The sequence below is a fragment of the Podarcis muralis genome, chromosome 5 (genome assembly GCF_964188315.1).
Source record: "Podarcis muralis chromosome 5, rPodMur119.hap1.1, whole genome shotgun sequence".
NCBI classification, from domain to species: domain Eukaryota; kingdom Metazoa; phylum Chordata; class Lepidosauria; order Squamata; family Lacertidae; genus Podarcis; species Podarcis muralis.
Genome location: NC_135659.1, coordinates 97793544 through 97821148, shown reverse-complemented (window position 1 = coordinate 97821148; position 27605 = coordinate 97793544). Strand labels below are relative to the sequence as shown.

The 27605-nt window shown below is 45.3% G+C and overlaps 1 protein-coding gene across 1 annotated transcript; it reads right to left on the bottom strand.

Annotated features, from left to right (window-relative positions):
- Positions 1 to 27605, bottom strand: RAD21L1 (RAD21 cohesin complex component like 1). The gene is made up of 15 exons (XM_028735536.2): positions 26728 to 27605; positions 25478 to 25559; positions 24183 to 24358; positions 22336 to 22465; positions 21546 to 21645; positions 20485 to 20594; positions 15352 to 15537; positions 14622 to 14723; positions 12860 to 12964; positions 10769 to 10998; positions 9252 to 9333; positions 8852 to 8958; positions 6496 to 6591; positions 5306 to 5386; positions 1 to 1180 (listed from the first exon to the last, which is right to left on the bottom strand). Exons 3-15 carry the CDS (start codon positions 24324 to 24326, stop codon positions 992 to 994), a joined length of 1662 nt encoding a protein of 553 aa, XP_028591369.2. The 5' UTR covers positions 24327 to 24358; positions 25478 to 25559; positions 26728 to 27605; the 3' UTR covers positions 1 to 991.

Below are 27605 nucleotides of genomic sequence, written 5' to 3'. Positions count from 1 at the left end.
ATGCATTTACTTAATGATAGAAAAAAAGAAAAAACAAATCAAAACACTGTATTTAACGACACAGGTTATATAGGAGAACACATACATATATACAACTATTTTATAAGAGTTTCAGCATCTATATTTTTGGTCTAAACCATAGTGAGCAATAGATCTGTCTCATCACTTTTTTTTGGGGGGGGGGGTCCTTTCTGCAGCCTAAGGATGTCCCTGGATGGTACTGTCCTCAGGCTTCAATACTGCAAAGCAAGGAGTAGGATGAGGAGGCAGGTAGCACTCCTTTTGGAACACTCCTGTGTCACCAATCCAAGGCCACCATAGCCACTATACGTCAAGTGTCTGCGAAGTGCAAACTCAAGTACCCAGTGTGTGGTGTCTGTGGGGACTTGGATGCACAGCAGAAATGTACCCAGTTCCTGAAATAGGGCAACATACAGAACAAGCATCACCTTTGCCTTAATGAAATTAATACAATGCTTCATACAGTGTGCAGTAACTAAAAATGTTAAATAATACAAATGTCGATCAAGAAGACCACGGCTGTACAGAATTCCCATTATTGCTACGTGCCAATATCCACATTTTGATAGCAAACCATCAGCCAGTTTTGCATACAGAATCAAACATAGCTAACCCTGTTTTTACTTCATATGGAAAACAGAGAAACAGGTAACCTATGTAAATTATACTTTAACATTTTTTAAAACCAACAACAGCAGCAGTGTTCCTCCTAACATACAGCTTGAACTCTGGATGTGCTAATTAAACAAAGGCATTGTGTTTCTTTTTTTTCTTTTTAACAATATAATATTTCTGCACATAGTCTATTAGCTCTTGTTCTTAAGTGCATGTGCACATCTATGCAGTGGAGGACACTGCCTAATCCAAAGATCTAGGTATGCTGTAAGGTGTCTCTTTACAACTTTCATAGAATGCAGAGTACAGTTTTCAACCATAGCAACTAATGGTTAAAAGGAGACCACGCTACTCTTCAGAGAGTATGGAAGTTTGGACCCACCGTCACCACAATGTCAGCATAGGGAGCAGCCTGGGCCACCTCAATAGCTCGTTCTTTCTTTAGAACAAGCAAGCTAAAGAATTTCTCTGCAACTTCTTTCTTTGTCTTGTTTTTACAGAGGGTCAGAAAACTGAAAGACTTTGTTCCTGTCTGGTACATGTCCTGCGTAGGGAACAAAACAAAGGAATAAACCAAGGAAGTGAAGTTCAGTTTTACACATGAAAATGATTGGCGAGCAGCTGTGTGATAGATGCTGCACTATTCAGTATTATATTCATCACAACGTTTGTTGATGGAAGGAATCGGGCTTTGGTGAAAGGGTCTTACAGATTGCTCTTCTACTTCCTATTTATCCCTATATTTCTTACTTCATATATAAAGACATAACCATTCACTACTCTCCATGGGCATAGCCAGGACTTTTGTGTGTGTGTGTGTGTGTGTGTGTGTGTGTGTGTGTGTGTGGTAGAACCTCAGTTAGCAATGTATTTTTGATTTTACATTTTTATTGATTTGGGGTGGGGGCAGCTGCCTCTCCCTGCCCCACCTTGGCTATGCCCATGCTACTCCCACATACACACTATGTTGTATGTCATCGATGAGAAACCTGCAGCTCTCCAGAAGTCTTTGGACGTCCTGTCAGCTTCAGCCACAGTGGCCAACAATTAGGGATGAAATAAACTGGAGTCGAACAACATCTGGAGGGTCACAGATTTCCTCGCCCTGCAGCATGAAGCATTCAAGCCTGCTGCTTGTCATAGCATAGACAGGGGTCAGCAGACCTTTTCAGCAGGGGGCCAGTCCCTCAGACTTTGTGGGGGCTGGACTATATTTTGAAGGGGAGGAAATGAACTAATTCCTATGACCCACAAATAACCCAGAGATGCATTCTTAAATAAAAGCACACATTCTACTAATGTAAAAACACCAGCAGGCTCCACAAATAACCCAGAGATGCATTTTGAATAAAAGGGCACATTCTACTCATGTAAAAACACGCTGATTCCCGGACTTTCTGCGGGCTGGATTGAGAAGGCGATTGGGCCAGATCCAGCCCCCGGTCCTTAGTTTGCCTACCCATAGCATAGGACTATCAAAAGAGCCCTGCAAAGACAGAGCAAAGGTCTATCTAGCCCAGCATTTCCATCCAATGAAACTGAGGGTTTAGGACAAGCAAAAGGAAGTTCTAAAACACGGGTGTCAAACACAAGGTCCGCGGGCCGAATCCGGCCCGCCAGACCTTGTCATGTGGCCCGTGTAGCCGCCACCGGCCGCCAGCCTTCACCTTTTATTCTCGCTTTTTTTTTTGACACAAGAAAGCCGCCTCTTCAGCGCATGCGCGGCAGCCTACAAGCCAGAGAACGTCTGCCCTCTAGCGGCGCCGGCCGTTCTACACAGGAAACCTCCACTTTATATGCATTCAGGAAACCACTTCCGTGTCACTTTACAGTGGTATAGGGACCATAAGCTACAATCAAATAACCCAAAAATGTCCAAGAAAAGAAAAGTTGATGCAGAGGGAAGGCAATTTCAGGAGAGATGGGAAAGTGAATACATGTTTGTGATTAATGGAGACAAGCCGGTATGTTTTATTTGCTATGAGGCAGTGGCAGTGATGAAGGAATACAATTTACGCCGGCACTTTGAGGGTGACCAAACTGCTGATGCGGCCCCCGATGAATTTGAGTTTGACACCCCTGTTCTAAAGGAAACGCATGGCTACTTGAATTCACTATCGCAAGGTATGGTCAAGAAGATATCGTTGAAAGGGCAATTAAGTTGACAAATTAATGGAGGGCAAGGGTACACATGGCTTCTAGTCATGACGGGTATTGGTCCCTCTAGAACAGGGGTCTGCAACCTTTAAGACAAAAAGAGCCACTTGGACCCGTTTCCGAAGAAAAAAAAACTGGGAGCCACAAAACTCGTCATTATAAAAATAACTTTTTTGTCACTTTTTTAAATTATTTCTTTGTTTGACCCCTCAGAATTATTCCTCCTCATAGAAATAAACGTTAAATTAACAAGTTACCTTTGTGTGTGTGTGTGTGTGTGTGTTCTTCACCCCCCTTCAAAACAGTGACCAGCGTACATGCCCCCTTTCAATGCAGTGACCAGCGTACATGCCCCTTACAATGTAGCGGGTGGGAAGGTGACGTTGGGACGGTGCGTGACTAACGCACACACCTCCCCCATGCGACGTCACAGCCAGTACAGCGCCCGCCACAGTGGGGAGTGTCGGGGCGCACAATGCGCCTCCTCCCCTCGCTAGTATCTGCCCCGGAGCCGCGGTAAAGGTGTAAAAGAGCCACATGTGGCTCCGGAGCCGCGGGTTGCAGACCCCTGCTCTAGAATCAGAGGCAGCAAGCCTCTTAACATCAGTTGCTTGAAGAGGGCTATAGGCTTTGCACCCAAGTCATGTGTGAATGACTCATGATGGGTTCACGCAGCCTGCAGTTCTTTGCAAACAGCTCTCACAGGAGACAGAGGCTGAGCCACATTAAGGGAAGAAAGCATCCTTTGCCCCCACCAATAACTTTGCTTTGTTAGCCTGTGGCAGTGGCGTTGCTGACGGGGATTTTGGACAGTGTGCTTCTCTTGGCTTTTATTTCAAGATTGCAGACACCTCTCACGAAAGAGTAAGGGCTGTGTGCATCGAGAAGACAGCACAGCCAAAAGAAAGAGGCCAGAAATTGCCACTGATATACAGGCTATACCTCTAAGACAGGCTTCCTCAAACTCAGCCCTCCAGATATTTTTGGCCTGCAACTCCCATGATCCCTAGCTGGCAGGACCAGTGGTTAGGGATGATGGGAATTGTAGTCTCAAAACATCTGGAGGGCCATGTTTGAGGAAGCCTGCTCTAAGAGTTACAGAGTTTAGACTTGGGGACATTTTGATAATTTTTCCTTATAGTAAAAACATACTTGCATTTGGTTTCATTTATTTTTATGTGCAGCTATTTTATTATAATCAGGGCACAACAACTCACAGAGACTTGGCACGCGTTCTTTTTATTGTTGGCAGATATTGTGGCCATGTTAATATGTAATTGTGAACCATGGTTTAGCATGAATGAGCCTAGCCTTTTCCTAGGCTCAGACACTACCTGTTCCCTCCTCTTCTACTGCACGTTCAGAAGGATTCAAGAAGTTTTTGCTTTCACTTAACCACAGCTTGTTTCTTCCAAGCTAGTTTAACACTTACAATGTGTTTTATAAAAGCAAAGTGCCACCTTTGAACCATGGGTTAAGAAGCGGCCTTGTTGAAACTAAACACTGTGCTAATCTACAATTTTAAATTTGGACAAAATAGCAGGTCATGGTTAGGCAGAAGGAAAGCAAAAGCTTCTCAAGCACTCCTAGCAGCTGTGTGGGAAGAGGAGAGGAAGAGACAGCATATGAACTTAGGCCCATTCATGTAGCACTAACTAAACCACAGGGACACAGGGTGGCGCTGTGGGTGAAACCACAGAGCCTAGGACTTGCCAATCAGAAGGTCGCGGTTTGAATCCCCGCGATGGGGTGAGCTCCCGTTGCTCGGTCCCTGCTCCTGCCAATCTAGCAGTTCGAAAGCACGTCAAAGTGCAAGTAGATAAATAGGTAGCACTACGGCGGGAAGGTAAACGGCCTTTCTGTGCACTGCTCTGGTTCACCAGAAGCGGCTTAGTCATGCTGGCCACAAGACCTGGAAGCTGTACCCGGCCAATAAAGCATGAGGAGCGCTGCAACCCCAGAGTCGGCCACGACTGGACCTAATGGTCAGGGGTCCCTTTTGTTACGATATGAGTACTACGCAGCTGCAAACTAGCAGCCCGGTGTTGACATCGCATGATGTTGCTAGCCATGGGAAAGAATGTTCCTGGCAGTTCACAGGATTCACAGAGTTTTGTTCTGTGTGTAATATGAGACCTTCCTGTTGCGCATGTGAAGGAAGTCTCTTGCAGTTGCTTGGAGGAGACTGAAATGATCGGACATGTTTTTGTACAGATGTACAGACAGAAATAAACCGTAGATGATACAGACTTTCTGACTTTCTTCTTTCTCCTGCTGGTATGCAAGGAAGAAGGGGGTGTGCATCTTCCACGCAGGGAGATGTCGCCTATCAAGGTCTTCCTGGACTGCGAGGATGCCAGCCAGGGTAGATCACTGGTAAACAAGCCCTGGGAACCGGGCGGAGAGGGGCCAGCCTCTCCCGAGGGGGCGAGTTTTCCAACACCTTTACCTTTAACTAAACCATGGTTCAGCATTATGTTTGAATGTCACCAGTGTTTAAAAAGCAACTTACCCGGAAAGTATTAAGCAAATCTACAGCTCTTTTATCCTTTTCTTTTTCTTCTTCATTATATGGAGCATTGTCTTCATTTCCCTACATTATAAAGCAACGCAAGGACTTATAACAGCCACTCAAAGGGTAAATGATGAATGATTATGCTCCTTAAAAGTGTGAAAAAATTCACAGGTTTCCCCAGAATTCTGCTGCACATTTGTGGTCTCACAGAAATTTACCAAGGAATTACTCAGTCAAGTTCATTTTGCAAACATGGTCATATGGTTAGACTAGTATCTTAGTACTGCTACCAAAAAGTGTCGGTACAACTGTACACTTAAAGTTACAAAGCGGTCTCAGTTATTACTTACACATTCATTTTTTAAAAATCCTATTTTTCTTTAAGGCTTAAAGGTTTAAACCAGGGTGGCCAACTTGTGGCCCTCAAGATGTTGTTAGACTACAGCTCCCATCTTCCATGACCATTGACTGCAGGGTTGATGAGAGTTGGAGTCGGGCCACAAGTTGGCCACCACCCCAGCTTAAACCAAGTAAGTTTTCAACAAAAACAAAGACACTAAACATGCAAAAATCAATCAACAACAAACAGTGCAAATACAATTATAATTCATACTACATTTTCAGATGAAAACTCATAAAACATAGCAGCAGGAACAGAAGCAAGCACACAGAAATCCACATTCCACAAACTCAGACCACTGGTCCATCTAGATCAGTATTTTCTAAACTGACTTGGGACAGCTCTCCAGGATTACAGGTTTTTCTCGTAGCCCTGAAATTGCTAGAGATTGATACTCTTATCACTAGCCATTCTGAAGAGTCAGGTTTTTTAATTTGGACTCTGAAGGATCTCAGGATAGGAGCCAAGATTGGCCTTCTTGGGGAGGGTATTCTTTTAGGCAGCAGGCCTGGGGCTGATTAATATTCTACTGCTTTTTAAATGTGTTTGTGGTGGTGGTGTGTTATTGTTTTGTTTCACTGGGAAAACAGCACAGGGTAGGGGGGAAATCCTCTGCATGGCTGCTAGTTGCCAAAATCACAACAAATGTGAAATCTGAAAGCAGCTCTTAATCATATCCTCAAGAGTGACCCTAAAAGTCCGTGGATAACATTGGCTCCAGTTATACTAGACCTAAACATTCTTATTTATTGGGTGACAGATGAAACTTGGAACAAATAAAACATACCTTTTCCACTGCATCCTGCTTACCCTCAACCTCTAGTCTTACAGAAGTCTCTTGGGTAGAGCCATCAGACGCAGCAGACACTCCACCAACACTTTCCTGATATTGCAAGTTTGGGAGGGGGGAGTGATCAGTCTCTTAGCAAACAAAATTTACTTCTCAGTAATGTTCTTTTTGAGCATATGTTCATTACTCAGTAGCAGATGAATATTTCAGGCTAGACAGAGCTTCTGTGTTGAATTTTATGGTTCCTTTTTTTGGGACTAAATGTGAGATGTAGAAGCTAAATAAGCTGAATCTATTAGAATTTCACCTAAGAATAAGGCCCCAATTCTGTTGAAAGCATAGTTTTCCCCATAATATAGCCAGTGTGGTGTAGTGGTTAAGAGCGGTAGTCTCGTAATCTGGGGAACCGGGTTCGCGTCTCCGCTCCTCCACATGCAGCTGCTGGGTGACCTTGGGCCAGTCACACTTCTCTGAAGTCTCTCAGCCCCACTCACCTCACAGAGTGTTTGTTGTGGGGGAGGAAGGGAAAGGAGAATGTGAGCCGCTTTGAGACTCCTTAAAGGGAGTGAAAGGAGGGATATCAAATCCAAATCCAAACTCTTATAACTGGATGTGTAGTCTTTCTTTGCTCTACTCCAAGACTTTTTTACACTGCAATCTCACACGTTTACTCAGAAGTCAGCTCCACTAAGTTCACTTACTAGCTCAGCTGGTTAGAGCATGGTTCTGAAAACACCAAGGTTGCAGGCTTTATCCCTGTATGGGACAGCTGCATATTCCTGCATTGCTGTGGTTGACTCAATGATCCTCAGGGTCCCTTCCAACTCTACAATTCTATGATTCTAAGGCAAGTGTTGGTGACGCGGGTGGCGCTGTGGGTAAAAGCCTCAGCGCCTAGGGCTTGCCAATCGAAAGGTCGGCGGTTCGAATCCCCGCGGCGGGGTGTGCTCCCGCTGCTCGGTCCCAGCGCCTGCCAACCTAGCAGTTTGAAAGCACCCCCGGGTGCAAGTAGATAAATAGGGACCGCTTACTAGCGGGAAGGTAAACAGCGTTTCCGTGTGCGGCTCTGGCTTGCCAGAGCAGCGATGTCACGCTGGCCACGTGACCCAGAAGTGTCTCCGGACAGCGCTGGCCCCCGGCCTCTTGAGTGAGATGGGCGCACAACCCTAGAGTCTGTCAAGACTGGCCCATACGGGCAGGGGTACCTTTACCTTTAAACCAAGTGTACCTATGACTGTAGTCTTACAGAGGGGGGACTGTCACTAACTCTACTTGCAGCAGAATATGGATATGACAGCATGGCTTAGGTATTGGGATGAGGAGGAGGCTTCCTGTCCTAAAAGGACAACTCAAAAAAAGAAACATTAATAGGAGTGAGACTGGAAGAGAAGAAAACTGAAAAGAGGAAAATAAGCTCCCAATGGAATTATAGTCTGCAGGATGACACTACGATGATTCTTCAACATCAACTTCTTTGGACTGGTCTTGTTGTGTGGATGCCTGATGATCATCTTCCAAAGAAACTACTCTATTCCGAACTTAAAAATGGAAAGCGTAATGCTGGTGGTCATCAAAAGAGGTTTAAAGACCGTCTCAAGGCAAATCTATAAAAATGTAGTATAAACACCGGCAACTGGGAAACACTGGCCTGCGAGCGCTCCAGTTGGAAAACAGCTTTTACCAAAAGTGTCATGGGCTTTGAAGACACTCAAACTCAGGACACAAGGGAGAAACGTGCTAAGAGGAAGGCACACTTGGCAAATCCACACCGTGATCAATTCCCACCTAGAAACTAATGTCCCCACTGTGGAAGGACGTGTGGATCTAGAATTGGCCTCCACGGTCACTTACGGACTCATTGTTAAAACCATGTTTATGGAAGACACTCTTACTTGGCTACGAGGGATCGCCAAAGAAGACTACTTCTTTTATAGTATGAACTGCTATTTTAGCTAAAGTACCCAGTTATGGTGTATCATTAATATCTCAGACTTTAGGAAAAACCCCAGAGGAACCTACCCAAACTCAGCTTGTTAAACAGTAAGGAATCAAGGCAAGACCCTTACAAAACCAAAAGGTTTAAGTATGTCTGTCTGTCAGTAGTGCATTGAGCAAGGCTGAGCTTCCAGATTCCCAGTGTGTGGTGGAGCTGCATTATGCTGATAGACTTTAAGAGGGCTAAAGTCTTTTCCAGACTACTCCGGGAAAGGGAAGGAGTGATATGTAGAGCACAGACCCCAATCTCTCTCCTCTCCCCCACCCCCTAGTTGAAAGGGAAGTAGTTTCAGGCTTTTCATGGAGCCATGGAAAACTTAAGAGCACAGTAATATGACTTTGCACTGAAAGTACTTACCATAGGTTCAATAATTTCTTTATTCCCCATTTCTTCTCTACTACTTTGTGACACAAACTGGTAAGTTGTGTCTTGCATAGCTTTTGGAATCTCTGCTGTTGGCAATTCTGAATTGACAATAAAATAGCAATAAGATAATCACACTTAACTTCTTGACCATTGCACCAGTCTAACCACACCACCATTGAGCGACAGAACCCAGTCATACAGCTATTTCATGGCTCAGCTGATAAATGACTTTTCCATTACTGGAATATGTGCTAACACAGATCTGCACCTTCTGAATTTATGCAAGCTCTTCTTTAGGGCACACTTGCTGAATGTGGTGCATTCCCCCAAAAGCTACAGATGGAGGAGTTATAACAACTAGTTGAAAACAGACATAATTCTAAAATCTTGCCTTGGACATCTTGTTCTTTGCTTCTTTCAACTGCAAGCTCTTGCAACCTTTTTCTTCCATACCTGAGACTTTTAGCAAAGAGCTGTAAAAACAGTATTCATATATATTTTTTCTCTCCAATTCTGGAATATGACTTTCATATTAATGAATCAAAAACTTAGTAAGTTACAACTAATATGACAGCTCTTGACTTGCTTAACCTTTTCATTGATCAAGAAAGCTTCTGCAGATATTTAGAAATGCCTAACTCACTATTAAGGGACGCGGGTGGCGCTGTGGGTAAAATCTCAGCGCCTAGGACCGATTGCATGGTCGGCGGTTCTAATCCCTGCGGCGGGGTGAGCTCCCGTCGTTCGGTCCCAGCGCCTGCCAACCTAGCAGTTCGAAAGCACCCTTAAGTGCAAGTAGATAAATAGGTACTGCTTTATAGCGGGAAGGTAAATGGCGTTTCCGTGTGCTGCTCTGGTGCCGGTTCGCCGGAGCAGCCTCGTCACGCTGGCCACGTGACCCGGAAGTGTCTGCGGACAGCGCTGGTTCCCGGCCTCTAGAGTGAGATGAGCGCACAACCCTAGAGTCTGTCAAGACTGGCCCGTACGGGCAGGGGTACCTTTACCTTTACCTAACTCACTATTAAATATATTCCCTTGGGATGTAGGCAAACTTGAGCCCTAAGCCACCTCTTCCCCTGAGAAATCTCCATTAATTGTAGTGCACCTAGAAGACCTTCCAAGAGACCTTCCTTTCCAAGACCAGGTGATTAAGGAACAAATCAGATTACTTGGGAACACACTAAAGAAACCTAACAAACATCTAAGAGGGATGGATGTCAAGTGCTACCTTTAGCCAGTTTTAGGAACTATTTCTTTTACTTTCCCCTAAGCTTCTGGCTCTTAATTTGAAGAGCGATATTTCCTCTTTTACTGGGGCAGGACCTGTAGTCCTGCCATTTTGTTTAGCTATTTTTATTTGTATTGTTGTAGTAGGTATTTATTGTTGTTTTTAAATGCTTAGCAACAGAAGCACCTTTAATAACTGACTATTGGATCTGCAGAACATATGGATAATTCTGATAATCTCATACTTGCTCTGTAATCTTTGCGATACCCCAGACATTAAAGCCTGTGAAAATATATTGGATGGAGCAGTTCTGAACACACAATATTTCAAGATATATACATAAATATGGTAACAATGAAGGTGCATATAAGGTGTTATTCCAGACTATTGTGATTTTCAGGTGGGATTCAATTACAAATTGGCAAATTCTGGTTGCAAAATGACACTTGATTGTTGCTGGGAGGTCTTGTGCAGCAAACGCACTTCCCCCAAAGATCAGACTTTTTGCAAGAAGGAAAGTGATTGGAAAATATCCTGGAAAGCATAGGAAACTCCCCACAAAAAACATCAGAATGAATGCGCACTAAATAGCCAACATCATCTTATCTCCCTGCAAAGAAATCACAAAGACTACTCAACAAATAGGTTGTCTGGAAGCGCCCAAAATAACAAACTGTTACCTTTTGCAAATCTTCATTAATTGTAGTCTGGGTAGGTCTGCCCAGAAGTTTATCCGCACTCCCCAAGTCCTGTAAAATCATCAGCCTTCTTGTAGGGGGTGCAATATCTAATGCAGTTAATGTGTCTTCATAGTTCATAAGCTGGTTTTGCATAGCTTTTCTGCTTAGCTGATTCACATAATCAACAAGTAACTTTCTTTTCTTTTTCCTTCTTTGTTTCCTTGTGAGAACTAGATAAAAGGCACATTCACTAGTGAAATATTGCAAGTCGACCGAAGGAATATGGTAGCAAAGGATCAGTTTTTTGCCTTTGGGGTAGCGCGGCCGTATTCCAAATGGAGAAAATCCAGATAGAAAAGTTGTTTGGCAAAATCATTAAAAAAGCCATTTTGGAGTTTTTTTAAATGGAAGAACGGTACTGCCGACCTGGACTGCCATACATCCGGTTTTTCCTGGACATTTACTGATTTCTGCCCTGACACTGCTACACATAGCAGTATTCTGGATATGTCTGGGAAATTCTGGATGTATGGCAACCCTACTTGGGGGTAACTTCAGAGCAAGTGCAAGACTATCCTCCTTAACATCATCTGCTGTGGGACTGGCCTTGTCCCAATTGTTTTTGTGTTTATTTTAATTGTTGAGTGGAAGGGAGAGAAGATGGTGTTGCCCAAACTTGGATCTCCAGCTGTTTTTCGACTACAACTCTCATCATTTTGTAGCTAGCAAGGGATAATGGGAAAGGCAGCTGGAGACCCAATTTTGGGAAACAGTGGTCTAGGACAGGGGTCGGCAACCTAAGGCCCGTGGGCCACAAGCAGCCCACGGGGGTCATTTAACTGGTCCATGAGCTGCTCACTTGGTGAGTCCCTGCGTGCTGCACTAAACCGGCGCAGCACGGTGCAGGGACTTGCTTTCATGGCGCTGAAAATCGCATCTGCGCAGACACAGAAGCTGGAAATCGCGGGGGCACGCACAATCCGGCCCACGGAGGGATCTCTGCTGGAGTGAACCGGCCCAGGCAAGGTAAACCTTGCCGACCCCTGGTCTAGGAGGAGAGGAGCTCGGGAGAACAGGAAACTCAGTGGTTGTGGGGAAGAGAAGGGATGGTGTGGGGTGTGATGCAGGCCAGGTAAGGGTCACACAGTAAAGGCAGTTAGTAATAATAATAATAATTTATACCCCACCCATCTGGCTGAGTTTCCCCAGCCACTCTGGGCAGCTCCCAATCAAGTGTTAAAAACAAGACAGTGTTAAATATTAAAAACTTCCCTGAACAGGGCTGCCTTCAGATGTCTTTTAAAGACAGGATAGCTGCTTATTTCCTTCACACCTGAAGGGAGGGTGTTCCACAGGGCAGGTGCCACTACCGAGAAGGCCCTCTGCCTGGTTCCCTGTAACCTCACTTCTCGCAATGAGGGAACCGCCAGAAGGCCCTCGGCGCTGGATCTCAGTGTCCGGGCAGAACGACGGGGGTGGAGACGCTCCTTCCGGTATACTGGGCAGAGGCCCTTTAGGGCTTTAAAGGTCAACACCAACACTTTGAATTGTGCTCGGAAACGTACTTAGTATCTGTTTTGTGTGCCAGCCCCCCCCCCCCCAAACCTGGGGAATTGTGTTTCTCCTATCGCTCAACCCTTAGTCTGCGGCTGCTGCTGTTTAATACCAGGACGGCTCTGAATAACATCTCCCTCATCCATGATCTGATTGTGGATGAGGAGGCAGATCTGGTTTGCTTCACTAAGACTTTGGTGTGTGTGTGTGAGAGCGCAGGCTGGAGTTGCTCTTACCCAGCTGTCCCTATCTGGGCATACGGTGCAGATCAGGGCAGACTTAGGAGTCAGGGAGGGGCAGTTGTTGTGGTCTGTAGAAATCCTATCTTTCTTTTCTCAGGCTCTCTGTCCAGTTGTGTGGGGATCTAGTGTGGGGGTTCCTGGGTAATCGGAACAGATTAGGGATTCTGCTAGTTTACTGCCTGCCTAGTTGCCCAGCAGTCTCCTTGCCTGAGCTGACAGAGCTGGCATTTGAGGTGGTGTTGAGGACTCCCAAGTTTTATGTTTTCAGGGAAGAGCAAAATGCGACCAATCTAACCTGAATTGTCAAGTGGTTCAAGTACAAATTCTTCTTCCTCACTGAGCAACAAGGTGGTTTCATTAATTGGGCAGCTTCTTGCTTCCTGCTCAGGTCTAGGATGGCCTGCAAAACACCAAACCATAACCAGTATAGAATTATTCCACAATGGTAAATAATGAAAGGCTGAATGGTACATTATATGGAAGGATTCCATTTTTTAAATTAGTTATTTTTGTACATGTGCCTGAGGAATGTCTTGCCACTTAATGTTTTGCATACTGTATGACATTCTTGTATTTTATTGCATGTAATCAACAATTCAATGGGAAATTACTCCCAGGTAAGTGTAGTCTTACCCTATAAAGCAAATTTAAAACCTACACTAGTGTTGTTGTTGTTTTTTAAGGGCAGAAACTGTGCTAATTAAAATGTGCATTCAATATTTATGTTATGCTCCTGCATTAGCCTTTACAATTGGCTCAAACAGGGCAAGAGGGGACCAGAGGGACTTTCTGACTTCACTTGCACAAGTTTAATTTCTGAAACAATAAAGAAGCTTGTGGCTGCTTAAAGGCAGATATTATAACATAAACCAAGTGACCATTCACAAAAGAGCAACAGATATTAACAGGAAACCATTACGCTGATTCAAGCCTAAATGCATGGAATTGAATTTCTCAAACCTGTATGACTGCAAACAGGTCCTTTTCAGTAGCAGCATTTAGGTTGTAGAACAAATTCATACTGCCTACAGAAAACAGGTTTTTCATCAGGATGTAAAAGATGGCTTTACAGTGGTACCTCGGGTTACAGACCCTTCAGGTTACAGACTCCGCTAACCCAGAAATAGTACCTCGGGTTAAGAACTTTGCTTCAGGATGAGAACAGAAATCGTGCAGCAGTGGCAGCGGGAGGCCCCATTAGCTAAAGTGGTGCTTCAGGTTAAGAACAGTTTCAGGTTAAGAACGGACCTCCGGAACGAATTACATTCTTAACCTGAGGTACCACTGTATTTACCCAGACTTTCTGTCATACGTAGTTTTCTGTTGTTCTTGCTTTCTATTATTGGTCTGCTGCTCTACTTGTTTGGCCAAAACGCTCTACTTTTGCCTGAAACACTCTTCTGCTCTAAGTAATCCTTGTGATTTTCAGATGAATTTTCATAATTAATTGTTAATATTTTATTATCTGGTATTTTAATGTTGCAGTGGTTTTGGATATTGTTTTTACTGCAAGATACTTTGAAAAGCAGTCTATAAGCATCAATAAATAAGTTTACATCTCCTACAAAAGAGGCTGCTGAATTGGATCTTATCAAGAACTGCAATTCTATCCATTTAGGCCTGAATCAAGTTCATGATTTCCTCTCCCACCACTGCTGTTTATTAACTTAGCAGTGACAGGGTGTGTTATCATCTATTACTGCCACTGTGAATGGTCTCTTTGCTTCTTAAGTACTCCACAAAATAGTCAGACTTTATTTTATTTGCATTTCATTTCTATTCCATCTCACTCTTTACAGTTTTTACTCCCTCTATATCCATGTACTCATGACAACACTTCATGCACCTGGTGAAGAAGACTCTAGTCAATGAGAGCTTATGCCATATTAACGGACTCACTTATGGACTCACTGTTAAGACCATGTTCACGGGAGACAATCTTACTCACCTACAAGTGATTACCAAAGAAGAAGATGCCACAAAAAACTTATTCATCCAACAACCACGTTGTTGTTTTTGCTGTGGGACTCACAGAGCCATCTCTGGAAATAACTCACCTGCTGTATCATCAGTCGGAAGCTCTTGGAGTAAAGAAAATTCTTCCTCCATGTCAAGGTCTGTAAGAACGTGGTCATTCGGCTCAGCTCCAAGAACAGCATCTTAAGGAAAAATGGACTTAACAATTGGTTTACAAGATATGATTACTTTATACGTTGGGGTGGGTGTGGGGATTTACCAGACAGCTGTGTTAGGGCTTATCTGGGAGAAAGATTCCAGGAAAGCAAGGCAGGTAGGCAGGCTAACACCAGGCACCAACTCCTATTTCCAGCTAGGATGGTTCCTCCTCCTGCAGGCTAATCTACCACTAGCCGCCCTGGAAAAAGATTTCAACAAAGCAGGGAAGGCAGGCAAACAAGGCATTAGCCACCCCCACCCCACCCCAGCCTCACTATTACCTAATTCAAGGCAGCAGGTATCACCCCCTCACACAAATATGTGTTCACCACACCCTAAACCCACACAATCATAAGTCCATTCTGTATTTTACTAAGTACATACATGTATTCAAAATTGCTTATAATGTATAATTTTACGGGGGGTGGGGGTTGCCTTTATATTGCTAACTGCCCCATATTTAGGAGGTAGTGTAGAAATGTCAGATCATAATTTCTGAAGTGCAGGACTGGACAGCGGCTCATGCTTAAGTCACGTTAATTTCCTTTCAGGGTGGGAAATTCAGGAAAAGCTCCCACTTACTTGTGCCTATTGGATTTTGTTCATACGTACCAATCATATCGCCTGCAGTTCCTTCATCTCCAAACCCATCATACTTGAATGAATTGGCATCTTCAGCAAATGCAGTTTTGTCTTCAGTGAAGCTCAAAAAACTGTGATCAGTCAAGAGGCCACCAGAACTAGCCAAAATGCTGTCATTGAGAAAGCTTTGCTGCCTTGGCATTTCAATTTCTTCACCTGGAAAAGGACATATGAAGGGCTAGTAGTAACTTCTCCCTCTCCCTCTACCCTGCAAGCGAGTGTGTGGTTTCAAGTGTATATAAATATGGATACAGATACACACAAGACATATGGCATACAGCAGGATGGATAAAAATCAACATTTTAAGTTTAATATTGACCTTTAATTTCACTATAATTTTCTTTAAAACGTCTTTTAAAAAATAAAACAGTTTCAAAAAGAAATCAATCCAATGCAAAAAGGAAAAAGAATTAAACCTACGTGTCACGTCTGAAAGTTAAGACTGAATCATCACCATATATTAAACACATTGAGGGCCTAATAATAATAATAATAATAATAATTTATTATTTATACCCCGCCCATCTGGCTGGGTTTCCCCAGCCACTCTGGGCGGCTTCCAACTGAATATTAAAAACAGTACAGCATCAAACATTAAAAACTTCCCTAAAGAGGGCTGCCTTCAGATGACTTCTAAAAGTAAAATAGTTGTTTATTGCTTTGACATCTGCTGGGAGGGCGTTCCACAGGGCAGGAGCCACTACCGAGAAGGCCCTCTGCCTGGTTCCCTGTAACCTTACTTCTCGCAATGAGGGAACCGCCAGAAGGCCCTCGGCGCTGGATCTCAGTGTCCGGGCTGAACGATGGGGGTGGAGACGCTCCTTCAGATATACTGGACCGAGGCCGTTTAGGGCTTTAAAGGTCAGCACCAACACTTTGAATTGTGCTCGGAAACGTACTGGGAGCCAATGCAGATCTCTCAGAACTGGTGTTATGTGGTCCCGGCGGCCACTCCCAGTCACCAGTCTAGCGGCCGCATTCTGGATTAATTGCAGTTTCCGGGTCACCTTCAAAGGTAGCCCCACGTAGAGCGCGTTGCAGTAGTCCAAGCGGGAGATAACTAGAGCATGCACCACTCTGGCAAGACAGTCTGCGGGCAGGTAGGGTCTTAGCCTGCGTACCAGGTGGAGCTGGTAGACAGCTGCCCTGGACACAGAATTAACCTGTGCCTCCATGGACAGCTGTGAGTCCAAAATGACTCCCAGGCTGCGCACCTGGTCCTTCAGGGGCACAGTTACCCCATTCAGGACCAGGGAATCCCCCACACCTGCCCGCCCCCTGTCCCCCAAAAACAGTACTTCTGTCTTGTCAGGATTCAGCCTCAATCTGTTAGCCGCCATCCATCCTCCAACCGCCTCCAGGCACTCACACAGGACCTTCACCGCCTTCACTGGTTCTGATTTAAAGGAGAGGTAGAGCTGGGTGTCATCTGCATACTGATGAACACCCAGCCCAAACCCCCTGATGATCTCTCCCAGCGGCTTCATATAGATATTAAAAAGCATGGGGGAGAGGACGGAACCCTGAGGCACCCCACAAGTGAGAGCCCAGGGGTCTGAACACTCATCCCCCACCACCACTTTCTGGACACGGCCCAGGAGAAAGGAGCGGAACCACCGTATAACAGTGCCCCCAGCTCCCAGCCCCTCTAGACGGTCCAGAAGGATGTTATGGTCGATGGTGTCAAAGGCCGCTGAGAGATCCAGCAGAACTAGGAAACAGCTCTCACCTTTGTCCCTAGCCCGCCGGAGATCATCAACCAGCGCGACCAAGGCAGTTTCAGTCCCATGGTGAGGCCTGAATCCCGATTGGAAGGGATCCAAATGGTCCGCATCCTCCAGGCGTGCTTGGAGTTGTCTGGCAACCACCCGCTCAATCACCTTGCCCAAGAATGGTAAATTTGAGACTGGGCGATAGTTGGCCAAATTGGCTGGGTCTAAAGATGTTTTTTTAAGAAGCGGTTTAATGACCGCCTCTTTCAGCGGGTCTGGGAAGGCTCCCTCATAGAGGGAAGCATTCACCACCCCGCAGAGCCCATCGCCCAGCCCTTCCCGGCTCGCTTTTATCAGCCAGGATGGGCAAGGATCCAGGAGACAGGTGGTCGGTTTCACTTGTCCAAGCAGCCTGTCCACATCCTCGGAGGTAACAGATTGGAATTGATCCCATGTAACAGGACCAGACAGAACTCTAGCACTCTCCCACCCTGGCCCTGCTCCCACGGTGGAGTCTACCTCCTTCTGAATCTGAGCGACTTTATCTGCAAAAAACTTTGCAAAAGCATTGCAGGAGATCTTGGGGTCCCTACCAGGCCCCGGTGGTGCAGGTGGTTCCGATAGATTGCGAACTACCTGAAAAAGTCTCCTGCTGCTGTTTTCTGCAGATGCAATGGAGGCGGTGAAGAAGGCCCTCTTCGCCGTTGCCATTGCCACTTGGTAGGCTCGACGTTGAGCTCTAGCCCGTGTCCGGTCTGATTCAGAATGAGTTTTCCGCCACCGGCGCTCTAGCCGTCTCAACGATTGTTTCATCACCCTCAGCTCCGGGGAAAACCACGGGGCTGTCCGGGCTCCATGCAATCGGAGAGGGCGCTTCGGAGCCAGACAGTCAATAGCCCTGGTTAACTCCGCATTCCAGCGGGCCACCAGGGAATCAGCTGAAAGGCCATCAACTTGGGATAAAACATCCCCTACCACTCTCTGGAAACCAATTGGATCCATTAAGTGGCGGGGGCGGACCATCCGAATCGGTCCCACCTCCCTGCAGAGGGGAAGGGTCGCGGAGAAGTCCAGTTGCACCAGGAAGTGATCTGACCATGGCACTTCTTTTGTTTCGCTTTTAGATAATGTCAGATCACCAACATCTGTAGAGGTAAACACCAAGTCTAAGGCATGTCCGCGGCTATGAGTTGGGCCAAACTTATTCAGGGACAGCCCCATGGAGGCCATGCTTTCCACGAAGTCCCGAGCGGCCCCTTGTAAGGTCGTGTCGGCATGGATGTTAAAATCCCCCAGGACAACCAAACTAGGTGTCTCCAGGAGCATATCCGCCACGACCTGAAGCAGCTCGGACAGGGAATCCTTGGTGCAGCGGGGAGGTCGGTACACCAATAGGAATCCTGTACTGCCCCTATTGCCCAACTTCCAGAACATGCACTCAGAAAATTGGGTCTTCCCAATAGGACGCCTGGTGCAGACTAATGACTTCCTAAAAATCACTGCAACCCCCCCTCCCCGCCCACATGACCTGGGCTGCTGTGCGTAAGAGAAACCTGGTGGGCAAGCAGCGGCAAGGGCAGGCCCATCTGCCTCATCCAACCAGGTCTCCGTCACACATGCCAGGCCAAATCCTCCATCCACAATCAGGTCGTGGATGGCAGTGGTTTTATTCATCATTGACCTGGCATTGCACAGCAACACTTTCAGGTCATGTGGGTTTCCCTTGCTGATTCCAGTATCCTTCCGGTCAGGACCAGACCTGGAGGCAGGGATAGTCCTCAACCAACGACTAAACCTGCCTCCTCGGTAATGACATGGTCTGGTCTTAGCGTAACTCCTCCTCCGGCCCGTGATCACTGAGATCGGGTGTCCCAATACATTCCCTCCTGTGGAACCTGCCCCAGCCATTCTATTGGCTGAGGCCCACTCCCAGGCAGCCCTGACCCTTCCCCTTAAAAGGCAAAATACAAACTATATAATAACTTAACAGAATAATAAAAATAGAAGCACAGCAAAAAACAATAGTGCTAAAATTAAACTGTTCCCCACCCTAACTAAATACTTAACCAACCGCAAACAGAAATAAAATTATAAAATTATAAAACATTATAAAAAACAACCACCACCATTTAACAAGATGTGAAATGCACAATCACATATCTGGTTTTCTATTTTCATTTTTAAAATACCAAGCCATGGGCTTAGCCAAGAGGGAGGCAGGGGGGCAGCTGGCCCCCCCCTCGATTAAGTAAAACAATAGAAATACTTATCTAACGGACCAATCACATCGGTTCTGCCCCCCCCAACAAAGTCCTGCCCCTGCTAACAAAAATCCTGGCTATGCCCTTGTACCAGGCATGGGTCTGGGGCAGGGATCTGCAACCTTTAAGACAAAAAGAGCCACTTGGACCCGTTTCTGAAGAAAAAAAAACTGGGAGCCGCAAAACTCGTCATTATAAAAATAACTTTTTTGTCACTTTTTTATTATTTCTTTGTTTGACCCCTCAGAATTACTCCTCCTCATAGAAATAAATGCTAAATTAACAAGTTACCTTTTGTGTGTGTGTGTGTTCTTCACTCCCCTTCAAAACAGTGACCAGCGTACATGCCCCCTTTCAATGCAGTGACCAGCGTACATGCCCCTTACAATGTAGCGGGCGGGCGGGAAGGTGACGTTGGGACGGTGCGTGAACCCACGCACCGCCCCAATGCGACGTCACAGCCAGCACAGCGCCCGCCACAGTGGGGAGTGTCGGGGCGCACAATGCGCCTCCTCCCCTCGCTAGTATCCACCCTGGAGCCGCGGCAAAGGTGTAAAAGAGCCACATGCGGCTCCGGAGCCGCGGGTTGCAGACCCCTGGTCTGGGGGAATAAGGCAGAGGAAGATTCTCCCCTGTGCTGCGGTTCCAATGAAAATCACTATTTGCTCTGGATGAGATGCTGCCATTAGTGACAGTGGCATCTTCTCTCTGAAGGTGTATAAAATCTGAGTGGGATTTTCATCAATATCAAAAGATTAAAATCAGCCAAGCAGAAATTTGCCTCCTGCTCAAGCTGATATAATTCTTTAGTGCAAAAGGCATGCAGGCTGCCTGATTAAAAAACAGATCCATTCTTTGGTGTGGTACTCAGTTCATAATTTTCAGTCATCAGCAACGGTGATTCTAGATGAGGCCTTTATATTGCAAATGGGCCAATTAGAACCTAATACAGAATCATAGAATTGTACAGAGGGGACCCTGAGGATCATCTAGTCCAACCTCCTGCAATGCAGGGATATACAGCTGTCCCATACGGGGATCGAACCTGCAACCTTGGCGTTATCAGTACTACGCCCCAACCAAGTGAGCATTCATATTCTGACTTTTGAAGAAAGAACAGCCGCCTCACCAAAACTACCACCATGGAGAAGTAGATCCCGTCTATAATCCTCTTCCAGCAATGTGATGTCCTCAGCTCTGCTCTGGTTCAGTGTAAAATGTTCAGCAACATCAATGGCACTAAGGAGAAAAATGTGACTTTATCTGGAAAGAAGGAATTCAACTGAAAAAGTGTGCTTGTATGTGTTAAATAACAGGGGCATATTTTGCTTACAACTCCTAACATCCAATGAACTAAGATTTTATATATTGTATTATTCGTGTGCAGGGCCGTCTTAAGCATATCCGGCGCCATGGTGCAAAGCCCGTTTCCCAGAGTTGACGACCTTTTTTTAGGGAGGGAGGACGGCGCTGCCGGCGGGGCTGGAGGAGGCGGGCAGCGGATGGAGGGCAGCTCCTCCGGCAGGGAAGAGGCGGAGGCTGGACGTGGTGCCTCCCGGCTCAGCTGGCAGCTTCATGCCATGGTGGCCATGGCAGACGGAGGCTCCGGAAGTGACACTGCTTCGGCGCAGCATGGTGGAGGCAGACGAGGGTGGCGAGCTGATGCCAGGAGGCCCCATGTCCAGCCTCCGCCTCTTCCCTGGTCGCCCTCCAGAACTTGCCGCCCCGGTGCCACTAGCCTCTATGGGTAAGATGCCCCTGTTTGTATCCTTACCACAGACTTTGCCAACCTAGTGCCCTCCAGCTGTTATGAACTACAGTTTGCAATCATAAACATAACACTGACTTTCTGTCAAAGCACACCAGGAGAAAAACACTCAGTAAATGCAGCACTGATTTTATTACTATTGTCATTCATTGGGGGTTTCTATAATACACATATTATGAACATAGTGATATTGGACTGCCCCAGTGTATGGCTCTGCCAGTAATAATCATGCTTACTTAAAAAAAAAATTAAATTCTTCTGTCCAGATAAATCATGCAAAATGCACAAAGTGACAGATATTTGGAAACCATCATGGACCCACATCTTTCTCACATGAGGATGAGTCATCCATGTGAAAATCTGCCAACCATAGATGCATCCCAAGGAAACTTCAAAAAATAAGCAAACTGAAAAGCACGTACTTCACCTCAGGGAGTTGTGCGTCAAAATCATCAAATACTTCAGGCAACGTGATGGCATCATAATTCAATTCTGAGTTCCCTTCTGGGAGATCAACAAGTCCTAAAGAGAGATACAGCACAGGATTAATTGTGGTATGCTGAAATTGTATTTATTATATATGTATCCTGCAGGATATAAAGGTACAAGTAATTGTCCAAGGGCATAAAATATGTTAAAAACAAAGCTGGGGCAGTGTCATCCACATTTGTGTGTCATTTCCTATTCAAGATTGCAAAGGATTGATAAGCATTAATTAAGCAAAAGCATAAGAGGAACAATCCATTCTACTGAATATGAAAATGCAGGTGAACACTGAAAGCCCCAATCGAACAACGAATCACCAGACTGGGATGAAACTTAACTGTCATTCATGTCAATAATCTTCAGCAGGCTCTCCAGTGGTTTTCAGTGGATAAGTGGCCACTTAGAGAACAATCTTATACCTGTCCACTCAGAGGTAAGTCCCTTTCAGTTCAATGGGGCTTACAGTCAAGTAACTGAGTATGGGACTGTAACCTGCATCATCAATATAAAAATCCTTTCTAATCCTCTAGTCTTACTTGAACTGCAGCACCCATGGATAATGGGTGCTGCAGACCATTCCTTGTTCTGAAAGAACAGCTATGAATAGCCAAGTTACTAATACCTTTTGGAGTCCACAAAAAGATATAATTTGCTAGAGGACGCAAAGAAATCTAACTGCTCCCCCGGTATGTAGTATTGCATAAAAACCCCCGGGTGAAAGCATACCTGGACGAAAGGCTGACTGCATTTTAAGTAGAGCTTCATTGCAGTCGGACAAGAGGTACTTTGTTTTCCTGTGGTAGATCCGCACTACTCCTAACAAGAGGTGTCCTGAGGTTCGCAGGGCAAGTTTAAACTTGGAAGAAAGGTTTACATTATTTAATACTGATGTTTGTGGGAAAGAACACGATAAATAAGAACATAAGAGATCTGCTGAATCTGACCAAAGTTAATTTAGTTCGGCATCTTGCTTCTTACAGGGGTCCCCCAGATGCTTCAGGGAAGCCCATAAAACAGGACATGAAGAGGAATAGTTCTCCCACCCGACCCCCAAAAACTGGTATTCAATAACATATTGCTTCTGAACCACCTTGGTTCAGTCACTGACAGACCTATCCACCATGAATTTCACTACCCTCTCCCCCTACCCCACTTTTAAAGCCATCTAAGCTAGTGGCCAAGGAAGTGGATGGTGCTGTGGGTTAAACCACAGAGCCTAGGACTTACCAATCAGAAGGTTGGCGGTTCTAATTCCCGCGATGGGGTGAGCTCCCGTTGCTCGGTCCCTGCTCCTGCCAACCTAGCAGTTTGAAAGCACATCAAAGTGCAAGTAGATAAATAGGTACTGCTCTGGTGGGAAGGTAAACGGCGTTTCCGTGCGCTGCTCTGGTTCACCAAAAGCGGTTTAGTCATGCTGGCCACATGACCTGGAAGCTGTACGCCGGCTCCCTCGGCCAATAAAGCGAGATGAGCGCTGCAACCCCAGAGTTGTCCGCGATTTGACTTAAGGGTCAGGGGTCCCTTTACCTTTTTAAGCTAGTGGCCATGATTACATTCTGCGGCTATGATTTTGATATTTGAATTATGCTTTGCAATATGGATTCTTTTGTCTCTTCTTTTGTCTATCCTGAATCCACTGCCAATCAGTAGCATTGGATTCCGAGTTCAAGAATCATGGGAGAGGAGGATTAATTATCTTTATTTTTCCCTCACCATGCTTAATTTTATGAACTGCTATTATGTCTGCCCTTTGTTGTCCGTTTTCTCAACAAGCCCAACAACAACAGTAAAACAGTAAACACATGTAACAAGTAAACAGATGTAACAAGTTGACAGGAATGATAGAGGCAGCCAATAGGATGCCAACATTATGCCCTCTAGTTGTTTGGAACTACAACTCCTATAAGAACTGCCAATGTTCAGGGATGAAGGAAGATGTGGTCCAAGAATATTTGCACACCTCACCACAGGTGAAAGGCAATAGCTTCTATTTGGACTGCTACAAAGAGGAGCAAACATCTTAATATAATAAATGTGCATCTGGCTGATGGTACTCCTTTAAAAGGTAAAGGGACCCCTGACCATTAGGTCCAGTCGTGGCCGACTCTGGGGTTGTGGCGCTCATCTCGCTTTACTGGCTGAGGGAGCCGGCATACAGCTTCCGGGTCATGTGGCCAGCATCACTAAGCCGCTTCTGGCGAACCAGAGCAGCGCACGGAAACGCCGTTTACCTTCCCACCGGAGTGGTACCTATTTATCTACTTGCACTTTGATGTGCTTTCAAACTGCTAGGTTGGCAGGAGCAGGGACCGAGCAACGGGAGCTCACCCCGTTGCGGGGATTCGAAATGTAGTCCTTTAGAATGCTGCAAACCAGGTAACTCCCAGGTAACGAGAAAATTTCACCTTCTGAGGTGTCCCAAGAAGTAACTGTCTTCCTACCCTTTTTATTGTTCTTTTTATATTTTAGTAATCAACAAAGGGTGCAGTGACATATACCCCATAACGATGGGTAAAAACTTTAGGGACATCTCTACAGCAGATTTTTATGAGACATCTCAGTGAGGATCAAACCTTTGGGCAGAGAATATTTTCAATAGTCTTCTCTAAATTGCATTCAAATATATGAGATTTTTTGAGTTTCTTATCCCAGTGAGCAGCCAACCATATCTTGGCCAAAGGCCCACGATTATTCATAAGCAGCTGCGTGTAGAACATTTTGCCAAGACTGTGTTCTTTAACTTGATGAGCTGAAGGGGGGGAAACAGAACAACATATATTAAATGCTGAATGTGTCATTTTTGTATCATTTTCAAAGCTATTAAGCAAAAACAAAACAAAAACCCCCAACAACCTTGATTTGCAGTAAATGATTTGGAAGGGAGGGACGCTATTTTTGCTTAAGATTTCCAAGCTGTGCAGGCTTGAAAATTGTTTTAAACAAATGGCTGTGTACAAAAGCTAGGTAGCTTTACAACAAAAACAAATAAGGTTGATTAGCTACTTCTGTACATAATATCATTTGTACATATTTCATATCCATCTCCATGCAAGACTGTTGCACGCCACCTCAATCTCAGAGCGATGAGAGATTCCAGGGGTTCATGCTTCCTTTTAAGAATGAGGCACAGCAGAGACTATGGTGTCGCTATTGATATATGGTTCCTTTACATATATTTACACCTTGAGCTTCAGAGCATCAACATTACAAAAGGGTCTTTTTTAAACCTCATAGCCACAGCCTTGGATTCAGCAGAAATCAAACGTTGTGCTCTGCATCTCTGTCTTTCCAACCTGCAGCTGGAGTTCTGGGCCACATCAAACTCCAGCTTTGTCCTAACTAAGAGCTGGAGAAGATCCCCCACCCATTTGTCATCTGGCACAGAGGTCCCCTCCTTTGTTCGCTTAATGGCTCATCACCTGAACACAGGACTACAGCCTGGCTTGTATTTTAACACTTGTTGGGTCCAGGGGTTAGAATGGGTCTGGCACCCAGTTTAACACCCCCAAGCCTTGATTATATTCTAACACTGCAGCCAGGAAGTTATGAGTTCGAGGCTGCCTGACTCCTCTAACAATTGCAACAAATAACCACCCAAAACAAAATGACTACAGTACATCAGAAAAACACATATGTGAATTTTCTGAAACATCAAGGTTGGTCTCCAACAAAGGCATACTCACAATAGACCCATTTAAATCAACAGAAAAGTTACTCAGGTCCATTAAATTCAGTGGGTCTACTTAAGAGTATGACGGTAAACAATTTTTATGCTTATTTGAAAACAATAAAATGTGAGCTTTATAGAATGTAAATCAATAAACTGTGTGCCATTTGCCAAGGCTACAATATTTCTAAGCATTTTCACCTGGAAGTTGCAGCACTGAATGAGCCTATATGCACCTACTCAAAAGTAAGTCCGAAGATTGTAGCTGAAGCTTGGGACATTCCTGCAAAATAAGATAATATTATTATTTATGCCCCATCCATCTGGCTGGGTTGCCCCAGCCACTCTGGCTGGCTCCCTACACACACACAAACAAAAACAGTAGATGTAGTTTCGGGCTCAGTGTTTTGTTTTTAGGAATCACAATGAAAAAACTAAAAACCCAGAAGAGCAGAAGAAATGAAACAGAAAAACAAAAACACCATATGCTTTTTTGAGAAGTACTAGAGTACGTACCAGAAGTTCTTGTGCTATAGTAGAACAAAAAAGATTAGGGCAAAACACAGAAGAGAGCGAGAACGAATGAAAAAAAGAACAATTTACTAAAACTTAAGGGTCAGCGTCTTGCATCTACAGATCCCCAGGTTCATTGTGGAGGAAGCCATGTGTTTTAAAGGTACAGAGCACAATTCATACTGGCCACCACAAATCACCATTAAGTGAAGAACTGCAAAGATGGCAATTGTGTTCCTGCATAGAAATGGCAATATTAGGTTAGAAGCCAATAGTTCGGTGCTTTTTTTATGGGGGTACCCATACCAGTGACAGATTTACGTATAAGCTAAACAACCTAGGGTCCCACTCTATTGGGGGTCCCCCCAAAAAATTAAAGGGGGATAAAACCTGGATTTTTCCAAAATAAAAGACAAAAAAAAATAAGTTATGTGCAAATGGCTTTAGATACCTACTAGGTCCATCAATTACCATATAGCATATATTCAACACCAAAAACAGCGACAATTTGTTGACAAAGGACAGCTGGACATATAAAGGGCCCCATGACCTTCAGTAGCTGAGGGCCGCATCAAACCTAAATCCGGCCCTAAACATTTTATGAATCTTTGTATCCATTTACTGCATTTATTTTCCCTGATTCCAACGATAAAATGGTGATTTTCTGGAGTCAAAATGAGATTATACCCCCAATTTTTTTTTTTAATAAAAGCACTGGTTCTAAAATGCTTCCAGAGAGACCTCGCTCCCCATGAATGGACACACAAGGCGCCAGAGGACCTTGTATGATCGCCCCCTAGAACCGCAGAAGCGACGAGGGACCCCCGAAGGTCATCCATCCCAACCCGCCGCTGCGAGGCGGGAATCGCAGAGGAAGAATCCCCGACCGTCGCCTATCCAACTTCTGCTTAAAAACCTCCAGGCGGTTTCCAACCAACCTTCCCAACGAATTCGAACACGAACTGAGAGAGAGAGAGAGAGAGAGGCCCGGGTCCGAAGCAAAGGGCAGCAAGGCGCGTCCACACGGAGGGGGGCAGCCTTGATTCGGAGTGAGGCTGCTTTAAGAGAGGAAATGGAGACGGCTGCCTTCAATTACCACAGGAGTGGCGTGAGGAGGAGGAGGAGCTGCGGGAGATTGGGAGGCTTGTTAAGGCCCCTGAGGAGAAGGAAATTATTATTATTATTATTATTATTATTATTATTATTATTATTATTATTATTATTATTATGGTGGGGTCAATAGAAAGGAGTGGAAGGAGGAGGGTTTGGGGAGCTCATGATTAAACGTGGACCCCACGTCGCAGGTTAATGTCAGCATTTATTTCTCCTCATAATTATTATTATTGAGTCGCTAATTTGGAAGGGACCCCTAAAGGCCATCCAACCTTTCCTTAACCCGTGAAGGGAAAAAGCCCGCCCCTTCCCCCAAGCCCTATATTCCTATCATGGTTGAGTCCTCCGGAAGGGAAACACCCGCCTCCCCTCGAGGGCGAGCGCGTCTCGTGTGAGTCTCCCGTCGCGTGTTTCTTTCCCCTACACGTGTCGGCGCTGAGGGGGCTGCCGATTCCGGACTTGAGGCGGGTTTTAAGTGAGGCGAATATGAGGAGCCGGGGAAAGAATGTAAAAGAGGTACTGTATAGGTATGAGGGAGTGCGCTAACAAGTCAGACTGTTCAGGAAACCGGTCGGAATTTTTTTTAAAATAAGAGATTTTTGGCGCCTTTTTCTGAGGCGTTTGTGCGAAAGGGGGCGGGGCTTCGCGGGTATCTTGGGGAGCCCGCCACGCATGCGCTGTCCCCGCTTGCAGACCCCGCCCC